Consider the following 14,835-nt stretch of genomic DNA (forward strand, 5'->3'; position numbering starts at 1 on the left):
CAGAAGAGGTTGCACGCACCTGTCCAAGCACCTTGTCAACGTCCTCAAGCTGCACCAATTGAAACTCATCCAAAAAATCATGACCAGGCTGTGCTCCGGATACCTCATTTGATTCAACTGCTATAACACTGGAGTCCAAGTCTTGACGGATGCAAGAGATTTTATCCTGGAAGTGCCTAGCAAATTCATTACAGCGTGCTTCAGATAGTTCTACCGTGTTCCTAGGGCCAGAATGTACTAGCCCTCTGACAACTTTAAAAAGCTCCGCCGGACAGCAGATAGAAGATTTAATAGTGGCAACAAAATATTGTTTTTGTGCTGCCCGTACTGCCCCTAAATACAGCTTGGTATAGGCACTTACCAGTGCATAATTGCATCCCTCAGGAGTTCGTCTCCATCTGCACTCAAGCCGTCTCCTGTTTCATTGCTCTCAGCTCTGAAGTATACCATGGAGCTGAATGAGCTCTACATAGGAGAGGGCGCACAGGAGCGATCATGTCAACTGCCCGGGTCATTTCAGCATTCCATAGTTCGACCAGGGTTTCGACAGGAGCGCCAGCCCTATCAGCCGGAAAACTCCCCAGAGCCTTTTGAAAACCATCCGGATTCATTAGTCTCCGGGGGCGGACCATCTTAATGGGTCCTCCACACTTGCAGAGGGGAAAAGCTGCTGTAAGTCTAAACCTCAACAAGCGGTGATCTGTCCATGACAAAGGGGCTGATGTAAGACTCCCTACATTCAGATCACCATCTCCATGTCCAGTTGCAAAAATCAGGTCTAGAGTATGCCCTGCCACGTGTGTTGGGCCAGTAGCATATTGGGACAGCCCCATGGTTGTCATGGAAGCCATGAAGTCCTGAGCCGCCCCAGATAAGGCGGCCTCGGCGTGGATGTTGACATCCCCCAGCACCAACAGTCTGGGTGATCTCAACAATACAGCCGAGACCACCTCCGTCAGCTCAGTTAGGGAGTCTGTTGGGCAGCAGGGTGGGCGGTACACCAACAGAATCCCCACTCTGTCCCCCTGATCCAACACAAGGTGCAAACACTCCAGACCAGTAGTTGCATGGACATGGTGCTTGGAGAGAGAGATGGAACTCCTATAGACCACAGCAACCCCCCCTCCCCGGCCCTCAGATCTACCCTGATGCTGAACCAAGTACCCCGGTGGGCACAGCTGGGAGAGACTAACTCCTCCCTGCTCACCCACCCAGGTCTCAGTTATACATGCCAGGCCTCATGCACAATTAAATCGTGGATGAGAGAGATCTGATTATGTACCGATCTGGCATTTAGGAGCAGCATCCGGAGATCGGAGAGCTGGCTGATAGGGCAACCAACAAACCTGTGGGTGTGTGGAGGACCAGAACCCAGCACAGCCGTTAACTGCCTGGGCCGAGTTCCCCTCACCTGGCAAGTCCTCCACACAGCGTCATATCTCCCTCTACCCGTCACTACACTAATTGGGGCCACCTCAAATCTTCCCAGTCGACTTTGACTCCTCTCTCCCAGGCACATGATGCAACCCCCACAACACACACTCACACCATACACACCCCCACACAAAAAGGGCCTTCAACTATTGTAACCTGTTTTAACTAAGATGTGCCTTCACAGTCTTATACATTGATGTTAATTGGATTTCCAGCAACTTCTTTCATGCTGATATGTATCCCTATTTTTCTGTTTCTATAATAAGGTCACTGACTACATTTTATTAGTTGTAGTGTGCAAGAGATGAATAAATAGCATGTATTATAAAGACTCTTGGCAATTTGCTGGGGTGCCACTGAAGGGCTTTGCAGGCCTCCAAAACACTCACAGGCAACAGGTCGGCAACCCTCTGTTCTACACTCATAATATGGTTTCCCCATTTCTGAAATCTTTCATGACATTAAAGACTTAAGCTACTTCTGAAGCTCTTTCCATGTTCCAAGCAGTTCTATGGTTTCTCCCTTGTGTGAATTCTTTGATGCAAAGTGAGAGAGGAATTTCTAGTAAAGCCCTTTCCACATTCCAGGCATTCATATGGCTTCTCCCCAGTGTGAACACTTTGATGGGCAGTGAGTTGCTGTTTCCTACTGAAGCTCTTTCCACATTCTAAGCACTTATATGGTTTCTCCCCACTGTGAATACTTTGATGGTCAGTGAGTTTCTGTTTCCTACTGAAGCTCTTTCCACATTCTAAGCACTTATATGGTTTCTTCCTAGTGTGAATACTTTGATGGTCAGTGAGTTGCTGTTTCCAACTGAAGCTCTTTCCACATTCTAAGCACTTATATGGTTTCTCCCCAGTGTGAGTTCTTTGATGGGAAGTCAGATTTATCTTCTGGTGGAAGCTCTTTCCACATTCTAAGCACTTATATGGTTTCTCCCCAGTGTGAATACTTTGATGGGCAGTGAGTTGCTGTTTCCTACTGAAGCTCTTTTCACATTCTAAGCACTTATATGGCTTCTCCCCAGTGTGAACACTTTGATGGGCAGTGAGTTGTTGTTTCCTACTGAAGCTCTTTCCACATTCTAAGCACTTATATGGTTTCTCCCCAGTGTGAGTTCTTTGATGGGAAGTCAGATTTATCTTCTGGTGGAAGCTCTTTCCACATTCTAAGCACTTATATGGTTTCTCCCCAGTGTGAATTCTTTGGTGGGCAGCAAGTATGTTTTTCCAACTGAAGCTCTTTCCACATTCTAAGCACTTATATGGTTTCTCCCCAGTGTGAATACGTTGATGGGCAGTGAGTTGCTGTTTCCCACTGAAGCTCTTTCCACATTCTAAGCACTTATATGGTTTCTCCCCAGTGTGAATTCTTTGATGGGCAGTGAGTGCTTGTTTCCTGCGGAAGCTCTTTCCACATTCTAAGCACTTATATGGTTTCTCCCCGGTGTGAATTCTTTGGTGGGCAGCAAGTATGTTTTTCCAACTGAAGCTCTTTCCACATTCTAAGCACTTATATGGTTTCTCCCCAGTGTGAGTTCTTTGATGGGAAGTCAGATTTACCTTCTGGTGGAAGCTTTTTCCACATTCTAAGCACTTATATGGCTTCTCCCCAGTGTGAATACTTTGATGGTCAGTGAGTTTCTGTTTCCTACTGAAGCTCTTTCCACATTCTAAGCACTTATATGCTTTCTCTCCGGTGTGAATTCTTTGATGGGGAGTGAGTTGGTTTTTCCTACTGAAGCTCTTTCCACATTCTAAGCACTTATATGGTTTCTCCCCAGTGTGAATTCTTTGATGCAAAGTGAGAGAGGAATTTCTAGTAAAGCACTTTCCACATTCCAGGCATCTATGTGGTTTCTCCCCAGTGTGAATTCTTTGATCGTAAGTCAGATTTATCTTCTGGTGGAAGCTTTTTCCACATTCTAAGCACTTATATGGCTTCTCCCCAGTGTGAATACTTTGATGGTCAGTGAGTTTCTGTTTCCTACTGAAGCTCTTTCCACATTCTAAGCACTTATATGGTTTCTCCCCAGTGTGAATACTTGGATGGGAAGTGAGAGAGGAATTTCTAGTAAAGCACTTTCCACATTCCAGACATCTATGTGGTTTCTCCCCAGTATGAATACTTCGATGGGCAGTGAGTTGCTGTTTCCTACTGAAGCTCTTTCCACATTCTAAGCACGTATATGGTTTCTCTCCAGTGTGAATTCTTTGATGGGCAGTGAGTTGGTTTTTCCTACTGAAGCTCTTTCCACATTCTAAGCACTTATATGGTTTCTCCCCAGTGTCAATTCTTTGATGGCAAGTCAGATGTGTCTTCTGACGGAAGCTCTTTCCACATTCTAAGCACTTATATGGTTTCTCACCGGTGTGCATTCTTTGATGCAAAATGAGACTTGCCTTGCAGCTAAACCTCCTTTCACATTCCAAACATTGATATGCTTTCTCCCTTTTCTGGTTTTTGTAGTGGGCTTTTTTGTACTTTCTTTTAGAATTCAGACTTTTCGAACAATGAAAATATTTATTTCTTTTCCTTCCTTGATCTGATTTTTCTCGGATGGCAGTTTTATGGTAGCCACTGCCCTGAGAAGCGCAAGATTTATTCCTCCTTTTCTCTTCTGCTTCAGGTTTCCTTCTCTGCTCTTCCCTCTTTTCAGATCTGTCTCTTTTCCATCTCTCTTTCCCACATAGTTCTCCCTTCCTCTTGGCTTTCCACTCATCATCTTCTGCAAGGAAGAGAGAAACTGATAAGACCATGAGGGAAGAAATGGATCCTCAAATCACTGAACAATCCCAAATAACTTTTGTGATAAAGGAAGAATTGACAGGACTTAGATGGGAGACGGATCTTACTCCAGGTTGAACAGTCTCTGTTGTCTGGCATTCACTGACAGTTGGAGTGATACAGACTGTCAGATTTGGACCACGGTGATCTGGGTTCACCTCCTAGTCAAGAGGTTAATCCCATTGGGTAGTCCTGGGCCAATCACTCATTCGGCCTAGCCTACAAAGTTGACAAGGTAAATAAAGCAACTGCAGATATTCTCTTCTGAACTCTAGAGCAAGTGAAGTGAGAGAATGAAAAGGGGAGGCTCCATCCTTCAGTGGCAGAGAAAGTCCATTGCAAGGAGAAGGTCCCAAGGTGAATCCCCCACTTCAGCAGTTAAAGCACCTCAGAAAGAGCCCTCAAACGTGATGCCAGTAAGAGCAAATACTCCTGGATTAGTTGGCCAATGACTATGGCAGGGCTGCTGAGTCAGACCTCTGGGATTCTAACATTGTTCTCATCTATATTTGTATTTCTTGTGACTCTTAAAGTTTCTTGTGCTGATTCGTGTACTGCTGTTTTGATTATGTTGTGATTCTAGCATCTTGTATAGATCTCTAACCATTTTTATACTCCTTGTGAATTTTTGTTCAGAATAAGATGATGTACATGTTTTAAATCAATAAAAATAGACAAATTGTCTTTTTCAAAAAGAACAGAAGGAATAAAAAGGGAAGTGGACTCGCGCTATATGTTAAAAATATATATCCCTGCACAGAAATACAGGGAGATGAGATTGGTAGCTCCACCAAGAGTATCTGCATTAAAACTAATGGGGCAAGTAATAAAAGGAATGTGGTGCTTGGAGTCTACTGTCGACAAGCCAATCAAGGACAAGACGAGAATGTATCTTAATGGCCTACTAATGCAGGCAAACCGCTTAGTTTACAGCGCGCTCAGGAGCATGTCAGATTAGAGATGCGACGGAAGGGTTGCCATCACTCATCAAGCCCACCAATAGGTATTCCTTTCTCCTCATCCATATGGGAACAAACGATACTGCCAAACGGAGCTATTAAGAAATCATGTCAGACTTGAAGCTCTGGGAAGGAAACTCAAGGACTTTGGGGCTCAGATAGTTTTTTCATCCATCCTTCCAGTACATAGCAGAGGAGTAGAAAGGGAAATAAAAACATGTGAATGAATGGCTATGAAGGTGGTGCCGACGTGAGAGATTTGGATTCTGGGACCATGAGCTACGCTTCCTGGAAGATGGACTGCTGGCAAGTGATGGGTTGCATCTCACAAGGACTGGGAAGAATGTGCTTGGCCACAGCATGGAGGGCTTTAAACTGAATCGTAAGGGGGAGGGAGATGTAATCTTGGTGGTAACGACTGACGAAGGCTTGTGCACAGTAACGGGAACAGAGAGATCGGCCATAATAGGGCCCAGTAACAATCCTCAGAAAAACGTAGTAAGGAAGCCAAGCCATAAATCACATGGTCTTTGATGTCTGTATACTAATGCGCAGAGCATGGGAAACAAGCAGGATGAACTTGAACTCTTAATACAGGAGGGTAATTACAACTTGATAGGTATAACTGAAACTTGGTGGGATGACTCCCATGACTGGACTATAGCAATTGAAGGATATAACTAGTTCAAAAAGACAGAAGGAATAAAAAGGGAGGTGGAGTCTCACTATATATTAAAAATATATATCCCTGCACAGAAATACAGGAAGATGAGCTTGGTAGCTCCACCGATATTATCTGGATTAAAATTAACGGGGCAAGTAATAAAAGGAATGTGGTGCTTGGAGTCTACTACCGACCACCCAATCAAGGAGAAGACGAGAATGTAACTTTTGCAAAGCAAATTGCCAGTGTTTCGAGGAGGCATGATGTAGTAGTAATGGGGGACTTCAATTATCCCGATATCTGTTGGGAGACAAACTCTGACAAACACAGTCCCTCAAAGAAAATTCTGACTTGTGTTGGATATAACTTTCTCCTACAGAAAGTGGAGGAAGGAACCAGAGGATTGGCTATCCTGGACTTGATTCTAGACAATAGAGATGATTTGGTGGATAAAGTGGCAGTTACGGGAACACCGGGGGGAAGTGACCACACCATATTTGAATTCTTGATTTTAACAGAAGCAAAAGCTGAGAGTAGCCATACACGCACCCTGGACTTCAGGAAAGCTGATTTTCATAAACTCAGAACAATTGTAAGTACGGTTCCATGGCAAGCGACCCTTATGAGAAAAGGAGTCTATGATGGGTGGGAGTTTCTAAAAAAGGAAATTCTAAAAGCTCAATGGCAAGCAATTCCAACAAGGAAAAAAGGGGGAAAACAGCAGAAGAAGCCAATGTGGCTTCACAAGAAGCTTAGAGATGACCTGAAAAGAAAAAAGGACACATACAGGAAGTGGAAAGAAGGCCAGGCTACAAAGGAAGAGTACAGGCAGGTACAACGGAATTGCAGAGATGGCGTCAGGAAGGCTAAAGCTGAGAATGAGCTGAGGTTAGCGAGGGATGCTAAAAGCAACAAAAAAGCTTTCTTCAGGTACGTCCGTAGTAAAAGACAGAGAAAAGAAATGGTGTCACAGCAACTCAATGAGGATGGCAAAATGATAACAGATAACAAAGAAAAGGCAGAAGTGCTCAATTCCTACTTTGGCTCAGTCTTCTCCCAGAAAAGGGTCTATGACCCTCCCAGGAAACATGAAGTGGAAGGGGCAGGATTGGAGCTTGAGATTGATAGACAAACGGTCAAGGAATACTTAAATCACTTTGAATGAGTTCAAATTGGCAGGGCCCGATAAACTGCATTCTAGAGTATTGAAGGAACTGCCTGAAGAACTCTCGGAATGATTGTCTATTATCTTTGTGAAATCATGCAGGAAGGGTGAAGTGCCCGATGACTGAAGGAGAACTAATGTAGTCCCTATCTTCAAAAAGGAGGAATCGGGGAACTATAGACCAGTCAACCTAACATCAATCCCTGGAAAAACTCTGGAGCAGATTATAAAGCAGTCAATCTGTAAGCACCTTGAAAACAATGCAGTGATTACTAGGAGCCAACATGGATTTATGAAAGACAAATCCTGCCAAACTAATCTTATCTTGTTTTTTGATTGGGTAACTTCCCTTGTGGACTGTGGGAATGCTGTGAACATAATATATCTCGACTTCAGCAAAGCTTTTGACAAAGTGCCCCATGACATTCTGATTAGCAAGATAGCTAAATGTGGGCTAGATGGAACAACTATCAGGTGGATCAACAGTTGGCTCCAGAATCATACCCAAAGAGTGCTTATCAATGGTGCCTTCTCAAACTGGGCAGAAGTAACAAGTGGGAGCTTGGTCCTGGGTCCAGTGCTCTTCAACATTTTTATTATCGAGTTGGATGAGGAGGTACAGAGCATGCTTATCAAATTTGCAGCTGATAAAAAATTGGGGGGCATAGCTAATACTGTGGAAGACAGAAACAAAATTCAAAGAGGCCTTGATAGGCTGGAGCATTGGGCTGAAAACAACAGAATGAAATTCAACAGGGATAAATGCAAAGTTCTACACTTAGGAAAAAGAAACCAAATGCACAGTTATAAGACTGGCTCAGCAATACGACATGTGAGAAAGATCTTGGAATTGTGGTTGATCACAAGCTGAATATGAGCCAACAGTGTGATGTAGCTGCAAAAAAGGCAAATGCTGTAGTAGGCTGCATTAAGAGAAATATAGTTTCCAAATTGCGTGAAGTATTACTTCCCCTCTATTCAGCACTGGTTAGGCCTCATCCTGAGTACTGCGTCCAGTTCTAGTCTCCGCACCAAGAAGGATGCAGACAAACTGGAATAGGTTCAGAGGAGGGCAACAAAGATGATCAGGAGACTGGAAACCAAGCCCTATGAGGAGAGGCTGAAAGAACTGGGCATGTTTAGCCTGGAGAAGAGAAGACTGAGGGGAGATATGATAGCACTCTTCAAGTACATGAAAGATAGTCACACAGAGGAGGGCCAAGATCTCTTCTTGGAGAGTGCAGGACACGGAATGGGCTCAAGTTGCAGGAAGCCAGATTAAGACTGAACATCAGGAAAAAATTCCTAACTGTTAGAGCAATACGACAATGGAACCAATGACCTAGAGAAGTAGTGGGCTCTCCGACACTGGAGGCATTCAAGAGGCAGCTGGACAGCCATCTGTCGGGAATGCTTTGATTTGGATTCCTGCATTGAGCAGGGGGTTGGACTCGATGGCCTTGTAGGTCCCTTCCAACTCTACTATTCTATGATAGGGAAGGCTTTTCTTACCGTCTGAGTCCCTTTCCCTATAACAATGTGGTGCTCTCCAGAGTTTGTTGGAATCCCATTCTCATCAGCCCCAGTCAGCGTGGACAATGGTCACCGCTTATGGGAGTGAGAGTCCAGGAATCTGTGGAGCACACCATAATGGCTACCCCAGTCTTAAAACGGTCCTCCTCTCCCCCACATCGTATAATGCACTGCCACCACTCTGCTCCAGGTCTAGGAAAAAGGATAAACTAGGAGGGAAGCTTTGGATGTGTCTCCCCAAAGCCCAGAATGCCAAATGTTGCACCTCGTAGGCCATATTAGAAACTCAAATGGAGCTCAGCTATGCTGTGTTATAGCACTTGGGGAAACATTTTAGTGAAAAATTCCAGCTAATTGGACCATTGTTTTAGAAGGGCATAACTAGAGATCTGTTCAGAGAGAATAGATGGCTGTCCATTCAAGTTATCTGCAGAAGATGAAGAATCCCAGCTGAAATAGGTGGCAGTACATCAGAATATTCGGGTGCATTAAATGTAGAAATATGGAATTTGAAAACAGGTATTACGACCAATACCCTGGACAGCAAAAAGACAATTAAACCAGAACTATCACTAGAAGCTAAAATGATGAAACTGAGGATATCATACTTTGCACACATCAGGAGAAGATATGATTCACTAGAAAAGACAATAATGCTGGGAAAAACAGCAGGGAATAGAAAAAGAGGAAGGCCAAACAATAGATGGATTGATTGCATAAAGGAAGATCTGAACAGGGTGGTTTATAACAGACGCTACTGAAGGTTGTTGATTCATAGGGTTGCCATAAGTCGTAATCGACTTGAAGGCACATAACAAATTACAACGGAACCTGCCTTACCGAGACAGGACAGAGTCCCACAAATCCCCTCCATGACTTCGCTATGCAGAGCTCTCTGGTCAGGATTCAGCAAAGCCCACTCCTCTTCCGTGAACTGCACAGCCACATCCTCCAAAGACACTGGATCCTAAAAGAAATATAATTCAATTTGTCATCATAGCAAGCATAAAGATTATCTCCAACCTACGTGGAAAACGTAGTTAAGGTGAGGTGGCTGGTCATTGTTCTAAGGACAGAAACCTTCTTAAATGGCATTCACAGCTTTTGTTGAGGTGGCTTTGGGAGACGCAAAGAGGAGGAGGAAAATTCATTCAGACCCAGGGACAGAGAGGCACCCAGGCTGCCCCCAGCCTTTCCCACTTCTGAGTCTTTCCCCTACCTGATCGGGGGTGACAGCAACAGCTTCTCCTCCACCAGAAAGGGGATATGATTTAGCAGGTCTTGCCGACATGATTCCATCCCCTGTGAGAAAGAAAATGGGCCCAAAAGCCATTAGTATACCGTATGCTATTGTCAGAGATTTAACCATAGAGGTATAACTGCACAAGGGTTCTTCTCAGCTGAGTGAGTTTCAGGTATTTATGCACAATTTATCTTTCAGTTGTGTGATAAAACATCTCTCCTCATTTGAGCTCTAAGCCAGAAATCAAAGTGATGGTTCCCACGTAAAAATTTATGATGTAAGTAGGAGCATTTCTGAGCTGTGGAAAAGGCTGGAGACAAGAGTGGAAAATGGAAATTCAAGTTGATCCTGACTTATGGTGTTTAGGGTTTTCATAGTAAGTGGTATTCAGAAAGGGTTTACCATTGACTTCCTGTGGGACTTAGGGGCAGTGACTGAACCCTGCTCTCCCAGGTTGTAGTCCAACACCTTAACCACTGTACTGCCTTCAAGTCGATTCTGACTTATGGTGACCCTATGAATAGGGTTTTTATGGTAAGCTGTATTCAGACGGGGGTTACGATTGCCTTCCTCTGGGGCTGAGAGGCAGCGACTGGCCCAAGGTCACCCAGTGAGCTTCATGGCTGTGTGGGGATTTGAACCCTGGTCTCCCACGTCGTAGTCCAAAACCTTAACCACTACATCACACTGGTTCTCGCAGGCAAAAGCAACAGAGACAGACCAAACGGAAACACGCCCCATTCATCTTTACCCAGCGGCCTCCGCCTGGGGTCCAATGGAGTCCTCTCTGCCTCAGGGAAATCCATTCCTGTTTCTCCACAGAGACCCTTTTCCTGAAAAGCATAATAAGAACTCAAGTCATAGAATGGGGAGCAGAATTAAAAAAGGAGTGACAGAGGCAATACCACAGGAATGTTTCATATAGAAAGGAAGTATAGATGCAAAACCTTTATTTATTTAATTAATTAATTTATTTTATAAATAAATAAATAAACATTTGATATAGAAAGGAAGGATAGATGCAAAACCCTTAGAGATACTTGATATCGGGGTAGCCAACGTGGTGCCCTTCAGATGGGACCAGACTCCAATTCACATCAGCCCCAGACAATACCATGAATGGCCAGCGATTATAGGACTTTTACTTCAACAACATCTGGAAGGCTTCATCTACACCAGGGACAGCCATCTTACCTGCCGCTCTGCCTGCTTCTCGTCCTCAGCCACGTTCAGCAGGAGACCTTCTGCCAGGGCCACTGCCTGGGAACTGGTCTCGGCCCCACATTCCCTCACCCAGCTCTCCATCTCTGGGGGCAGGACAGCTAGGAACTGCTCCAGGATCACCTTGTCCACGATGTGGTTCTTTGTGTGTCGCTCTGGCTTCAACCACTCACGGCAAAGAAGGTGAAGTTGGCTGCAAGCCTCTCGGGGCCCCTCAGCTGCCTGGTAGCGGAAACACCGGAACTGCTGGCGCTGCACATCTGAGCTGAGGGGATTCTTCCCCAAGATCTTCTGCACATTTTCCCCCAGGAATTCCTCCGCATGGGTCTCAGTCTTGATGGCATCAGGGCCAAGTCCTGCTTCAGGAGTAGATGGGTCTTGCTGTTCCATATTTGATCTCTTGGCCTTTCACGGGGTCCTCATCCCTTCTCTGCTTCTGGGAATAGTTTTCTGCCTTCTGAGGCCACGTTCAGAAGGAGCAGGTCCACTTATTCTATGAGCGAAGCCAAAGAGGGATCACTATGCCCAGGCCGAAGGCTTGCAGAGCAGGAAAGGTGCTGGGTAAGAATAGTCAAATGTGAGGATTATTGTTTCTACCATATAACCTTTGATAAAAACCCAGTGATTATGCCTATGTCTTACTTTGAAGATGGATCCCTGGATGGCTGACACATCTCTGACAGCAGCCCCAAAGGGCCCCAGGGACCAGCATCATCCTCATTACCCCCTTATTCTTAATTAAAAACAAGCTAAAAGGGAGAACCTTTCAGAAGACAGGCTGTAGCTCAGTGGTAGAGCAGCTGCTTTGTACACACAACGTCCCACTTTGAATCTCCAGGTAGGGCTGGGAAAGACTCCCTGCCTGTAATCCTGGAGAGACTCTGCCAGTCAGTGCGGACAATACTGAGCTAGATGGGACAATTGTCTAATTCAATATAAGATCCTATACTCCCTAACTTATCTCTGAACTTTTACAAGCCTCACCTGGAATACAGAATGTTGGTTTAATTGTGAATGAAATACGTTATTCCTTTCATCTCTTGATAGATTTGCTTATCTTTACAACTGTCCCCCTTCAGAGTTAAACGTGAGCTATATTGTTGCTTAGTAAATTAAATTGGAACGCTGCAGTTCCTGGAGTTTATGTCCTGGTTGTGATAAGGAAATGGAAAGATCTTTGAGTATAATGTGGTGGAAGAAAGCAATGAACCTACATTTTTGGGATTGTCATCATAAATTAAGGAAGAACTGACTTTACCTTCACCTCAGCAGGCATTGAGTGATGGGATATGGATGCGGGTGGGGGCTGCCCTGTCCTGTAGGCTCTCTTCACCTATTTACCCTTTTAATAAAACACGGTTGTTCACTTTCAGTCGGGGTCTTCCGAGTTTGATTCCTTTGATGAAAAGATTGCCAATTTTCAGTAGCACTTTCTATTCACACTTAAAGGTCCCTTCTGTATCCCAGGGGTTACTTGCCTGGATGGGCACATGTATGATAACACCAGTCAGTGTGTGAATAACGGGGGCATTGATAGGCATACTTTCAATTGCCCCTTAATTCAAAGTGGTGTCCTGGCCTTGCTGGGGAGAGGTAGCTCTCCTCCCTGATTTGGATGGATCACCTGGGCGCCCTGCTCTGTGAAAACCTTTCCACGAAATGTGAAAGGCAGAGGATGCTCACAAGATTTCAGAGGGGGCCACCCATGCAGGGCTTGGGTATTTACCACCAAGTGAGAATGAAAGGGACTTTGAAGAGAGGAGCTTTTGCTCTGAGGGATACAACACCCCCCCCCGGATTCCCTTCCTGTCTAGCCATCAAACTGAGGCCATTTAACACACTAACTCTGGTATACTGCTTCTGCATAAGGAAGCTCCACTTTCCACTCATTGTACCAAGGCCCTGCCTATCTTTTTTCTTCCGTTTTCTTTGCTGTCTATCTGCTATTATGGCAGATGTTCTGACGGGGGATCCTGAAGGGTCACAGAACAGAGGCCACCTCCTTACGGGGTGAGGGTCTCCCTTGCTGTCGTGGGCTCTCCAGCCGCTCCTCTGCCTTCACCGGGTGGGGCTCCAATCTGGGGTCTCCCGCCCCCTCCTGGCTCCCCCGCCCTGCAGCTCCTCCCCTTCGCCCAAATGCACAGCAGGGACAAGGGGCTTACCAGACCCCAGAAGGCGCCACCGACGCTGCAGCGCTGCTGCTTCTGCTGGTGTTTAACGGCGAATCCAACTGCGCTCTTGACCAGGGAGCCACTTTCCTCCAAGGGAAGAGCCCGGCAGGAAGGGACGTCAGAGGGAGAGGAGCCGCATTTTCTTTGAAGCCTCGCGCACCTCCTCCTCCTCTTTCCTGTCTAGGAATCTGGTTTCGTTTATTTTAACCCTCAGGAAGTCAAGCCTCCTGATGATCTCTCAGAGCGGGAGCCAAGAAGGAAAGAGGCGTTGCGCAGAACGGAGGAAGACACGGAGCTCCTGCCCTGTACCGAGTCAGAGCATGGGGGTCGATCTAGCTCAGTGGGATCTGCACTGACTGGCAGCAGCTCTCCAGCGTTTCAGGCACAGAGTCTGTCCTTGGAGATTGAACCTGGGACCTTCTGCATGCAAAGCAGCTGCTCTACCCACTGAGCTGTGGCTCCTTCCTGGGGGTTTGGACCCTCCTGGGGGTTCAAGACAAATATATAGATCATAGAAATATGGGGAGGCTGGCAGACAAGGCTCCCAAACTGGTTTGGCTTGCGTGAGAAGGGAAGATGTGATGATATATGTTGCTGTATCTGGAAGATGAATGGAACCGGAAAGCCAAGTCAGTTCAGCTACTTTTGTCAGTTAGAGAAGGTTAAACTCAGTTTAACAGAAAGAAAGAAAAAACGCCTCCAATGGAGAGACTCCTGCCCAGCGTATGGCTTTGCTATAAAGTCTAAAATGATGCTCTGAAAGCCTGAGACACTATACAGCATGCCTTGTATTGAGGGATGACCTTGTCCTGAAATCTCAATGGGATGCAATGGAGGTCCTGTGAATGGGAATTAAGAGGAGGGCGGGAACTCGAAATCTATCTGCTTACTTTGTACACCGAGCAACGCAATGCCAAACACCTAGCCATCAATATATAAGCACTAGCAAGACCCAAAGTGTAAAAAGGTTCCATATTGAACTCAAAATTGAAAAGGTCTAGAAGTTGAAAGATTACCATTTCTTAAGTTAGACTTACATTACACAGTCCAAATTAAGAAACAGCAGGACAATCTGTTTCAAGTATTGTTGTCTTTTCCAATCTTCCGTTAATTTTCTCAGCTGTCCTTGGGAGGAATGATAACAATTCTCTCTTGAAGAATTAAGTCCTTGTTGTGCTTCTCTACTCGATAAGAATACTTTTCTATGCAGAGATGCTTTTAGATGGTGATTTCATAGCTGTAAGTACAATACACTATTAACCATCTAGCATCCTTATGCTGCAAATGTATAACTAATTACAGCACGTACCACAATTAAATATTTCGCACATATATCTCCCTTGCACTCATCTCAGGGAACAACAATATAAACTCATCTTTCCGAAAGACCAAGATATATAATAAATAAGAGAATACTTTTACGGGTGATTATCATCATTAATTTCAAAAAGATGTTATACTGTATATGTGTGTAAGTAAGTGTACTGCCTTCAAGTCGATTCCGACTTATGGCGACCCTATGAAGAGGGTTTTCATTTATTTATTTATTTTATTTATTTATTTAATTTAATTTATATACCGCCCTAAGCCCAAGGGCTCTCTGGGCGGTGTACATAAAATAAAACAGTCAGGAATTTATAAATACAATAATACAA

The 14,835-nt window shown here is 44.9% G+C and overlaps 1 protein-coding gene and 1 pseudogene across 1 annotated transcript; both read right to left on the minus strand.

The window, feature by feature from the left end:
- Positions 1 to 1,238: 1,238 nt before the first annotated feature.
- Positions 1,239 to 14,835, minus strand: part of LOC133381470 (zinc finger protein 208-like) — a 32,284-nt pseudogene continuing 18,687 nt past the window's right edge.
- Positions 9,176 to 11,498, minus strand: LOC133381461 (zinc finger protein with KRAB and SCAN domains 5-like). Its single transcript, XM_061620609.1, has 4 exons — positions 10,983 to 11,498; positions 10,540 to 10,621; positions 9,765 to 9,847; positions 9,176 to 9,512 (listed from the first exon to the last, which is right to left on the minus strand). Exons 1-4 carry the CDS (start codon positions 11,397 to 11,399, stop codon positions 9,318 to 9,320), a joined length of 777 nt encoding a protein of 258 aa, XP_061476593.1. The 5' UTR covers positions 11,400 to 11,498; the 3' UTR covers positions 9,176 to 9,317.

This window comes from Rhineura floridana, chromosome 3, assembly GCF_030035675.1.
Source record: "Rhineura floridana isolate rRhiFlo1 chromosome 3, rRhiFlo1.hap2, whole genome shotgun sequence".
NCBI lineage: Eukaryota > Metazoa > Chordata > Lepidosauria > Squamata > Rhineuridae > Rhineura > Rhineura floridana.

Excerpts from the sequence above, each read along its gene's own strand:
- LOC133381461 (XM_061620609.1), bottom strand. The coding sequence starts at position 11,399 with ATGGAACAGCAAGACCCATCTACTCCTGAAGCAGGACTTGGCCCTGAT. Across the intron at positions 9,848-10,539 it reads CCCCAGGCGGAGGCCGCTGG|GGGATGGAATCATGTCGGCA; the intron begins GTAAAGATGAAT and ends TCTTTCTCACAG. Across the intron at positions 9,513-9,764 it reads TTGCTGTCACCCCCGATCAG|GATCCAGTGTCTTTGGAGGA; the intron begins GTAGGGGAAAGA and ends TATTTCTTTTAG.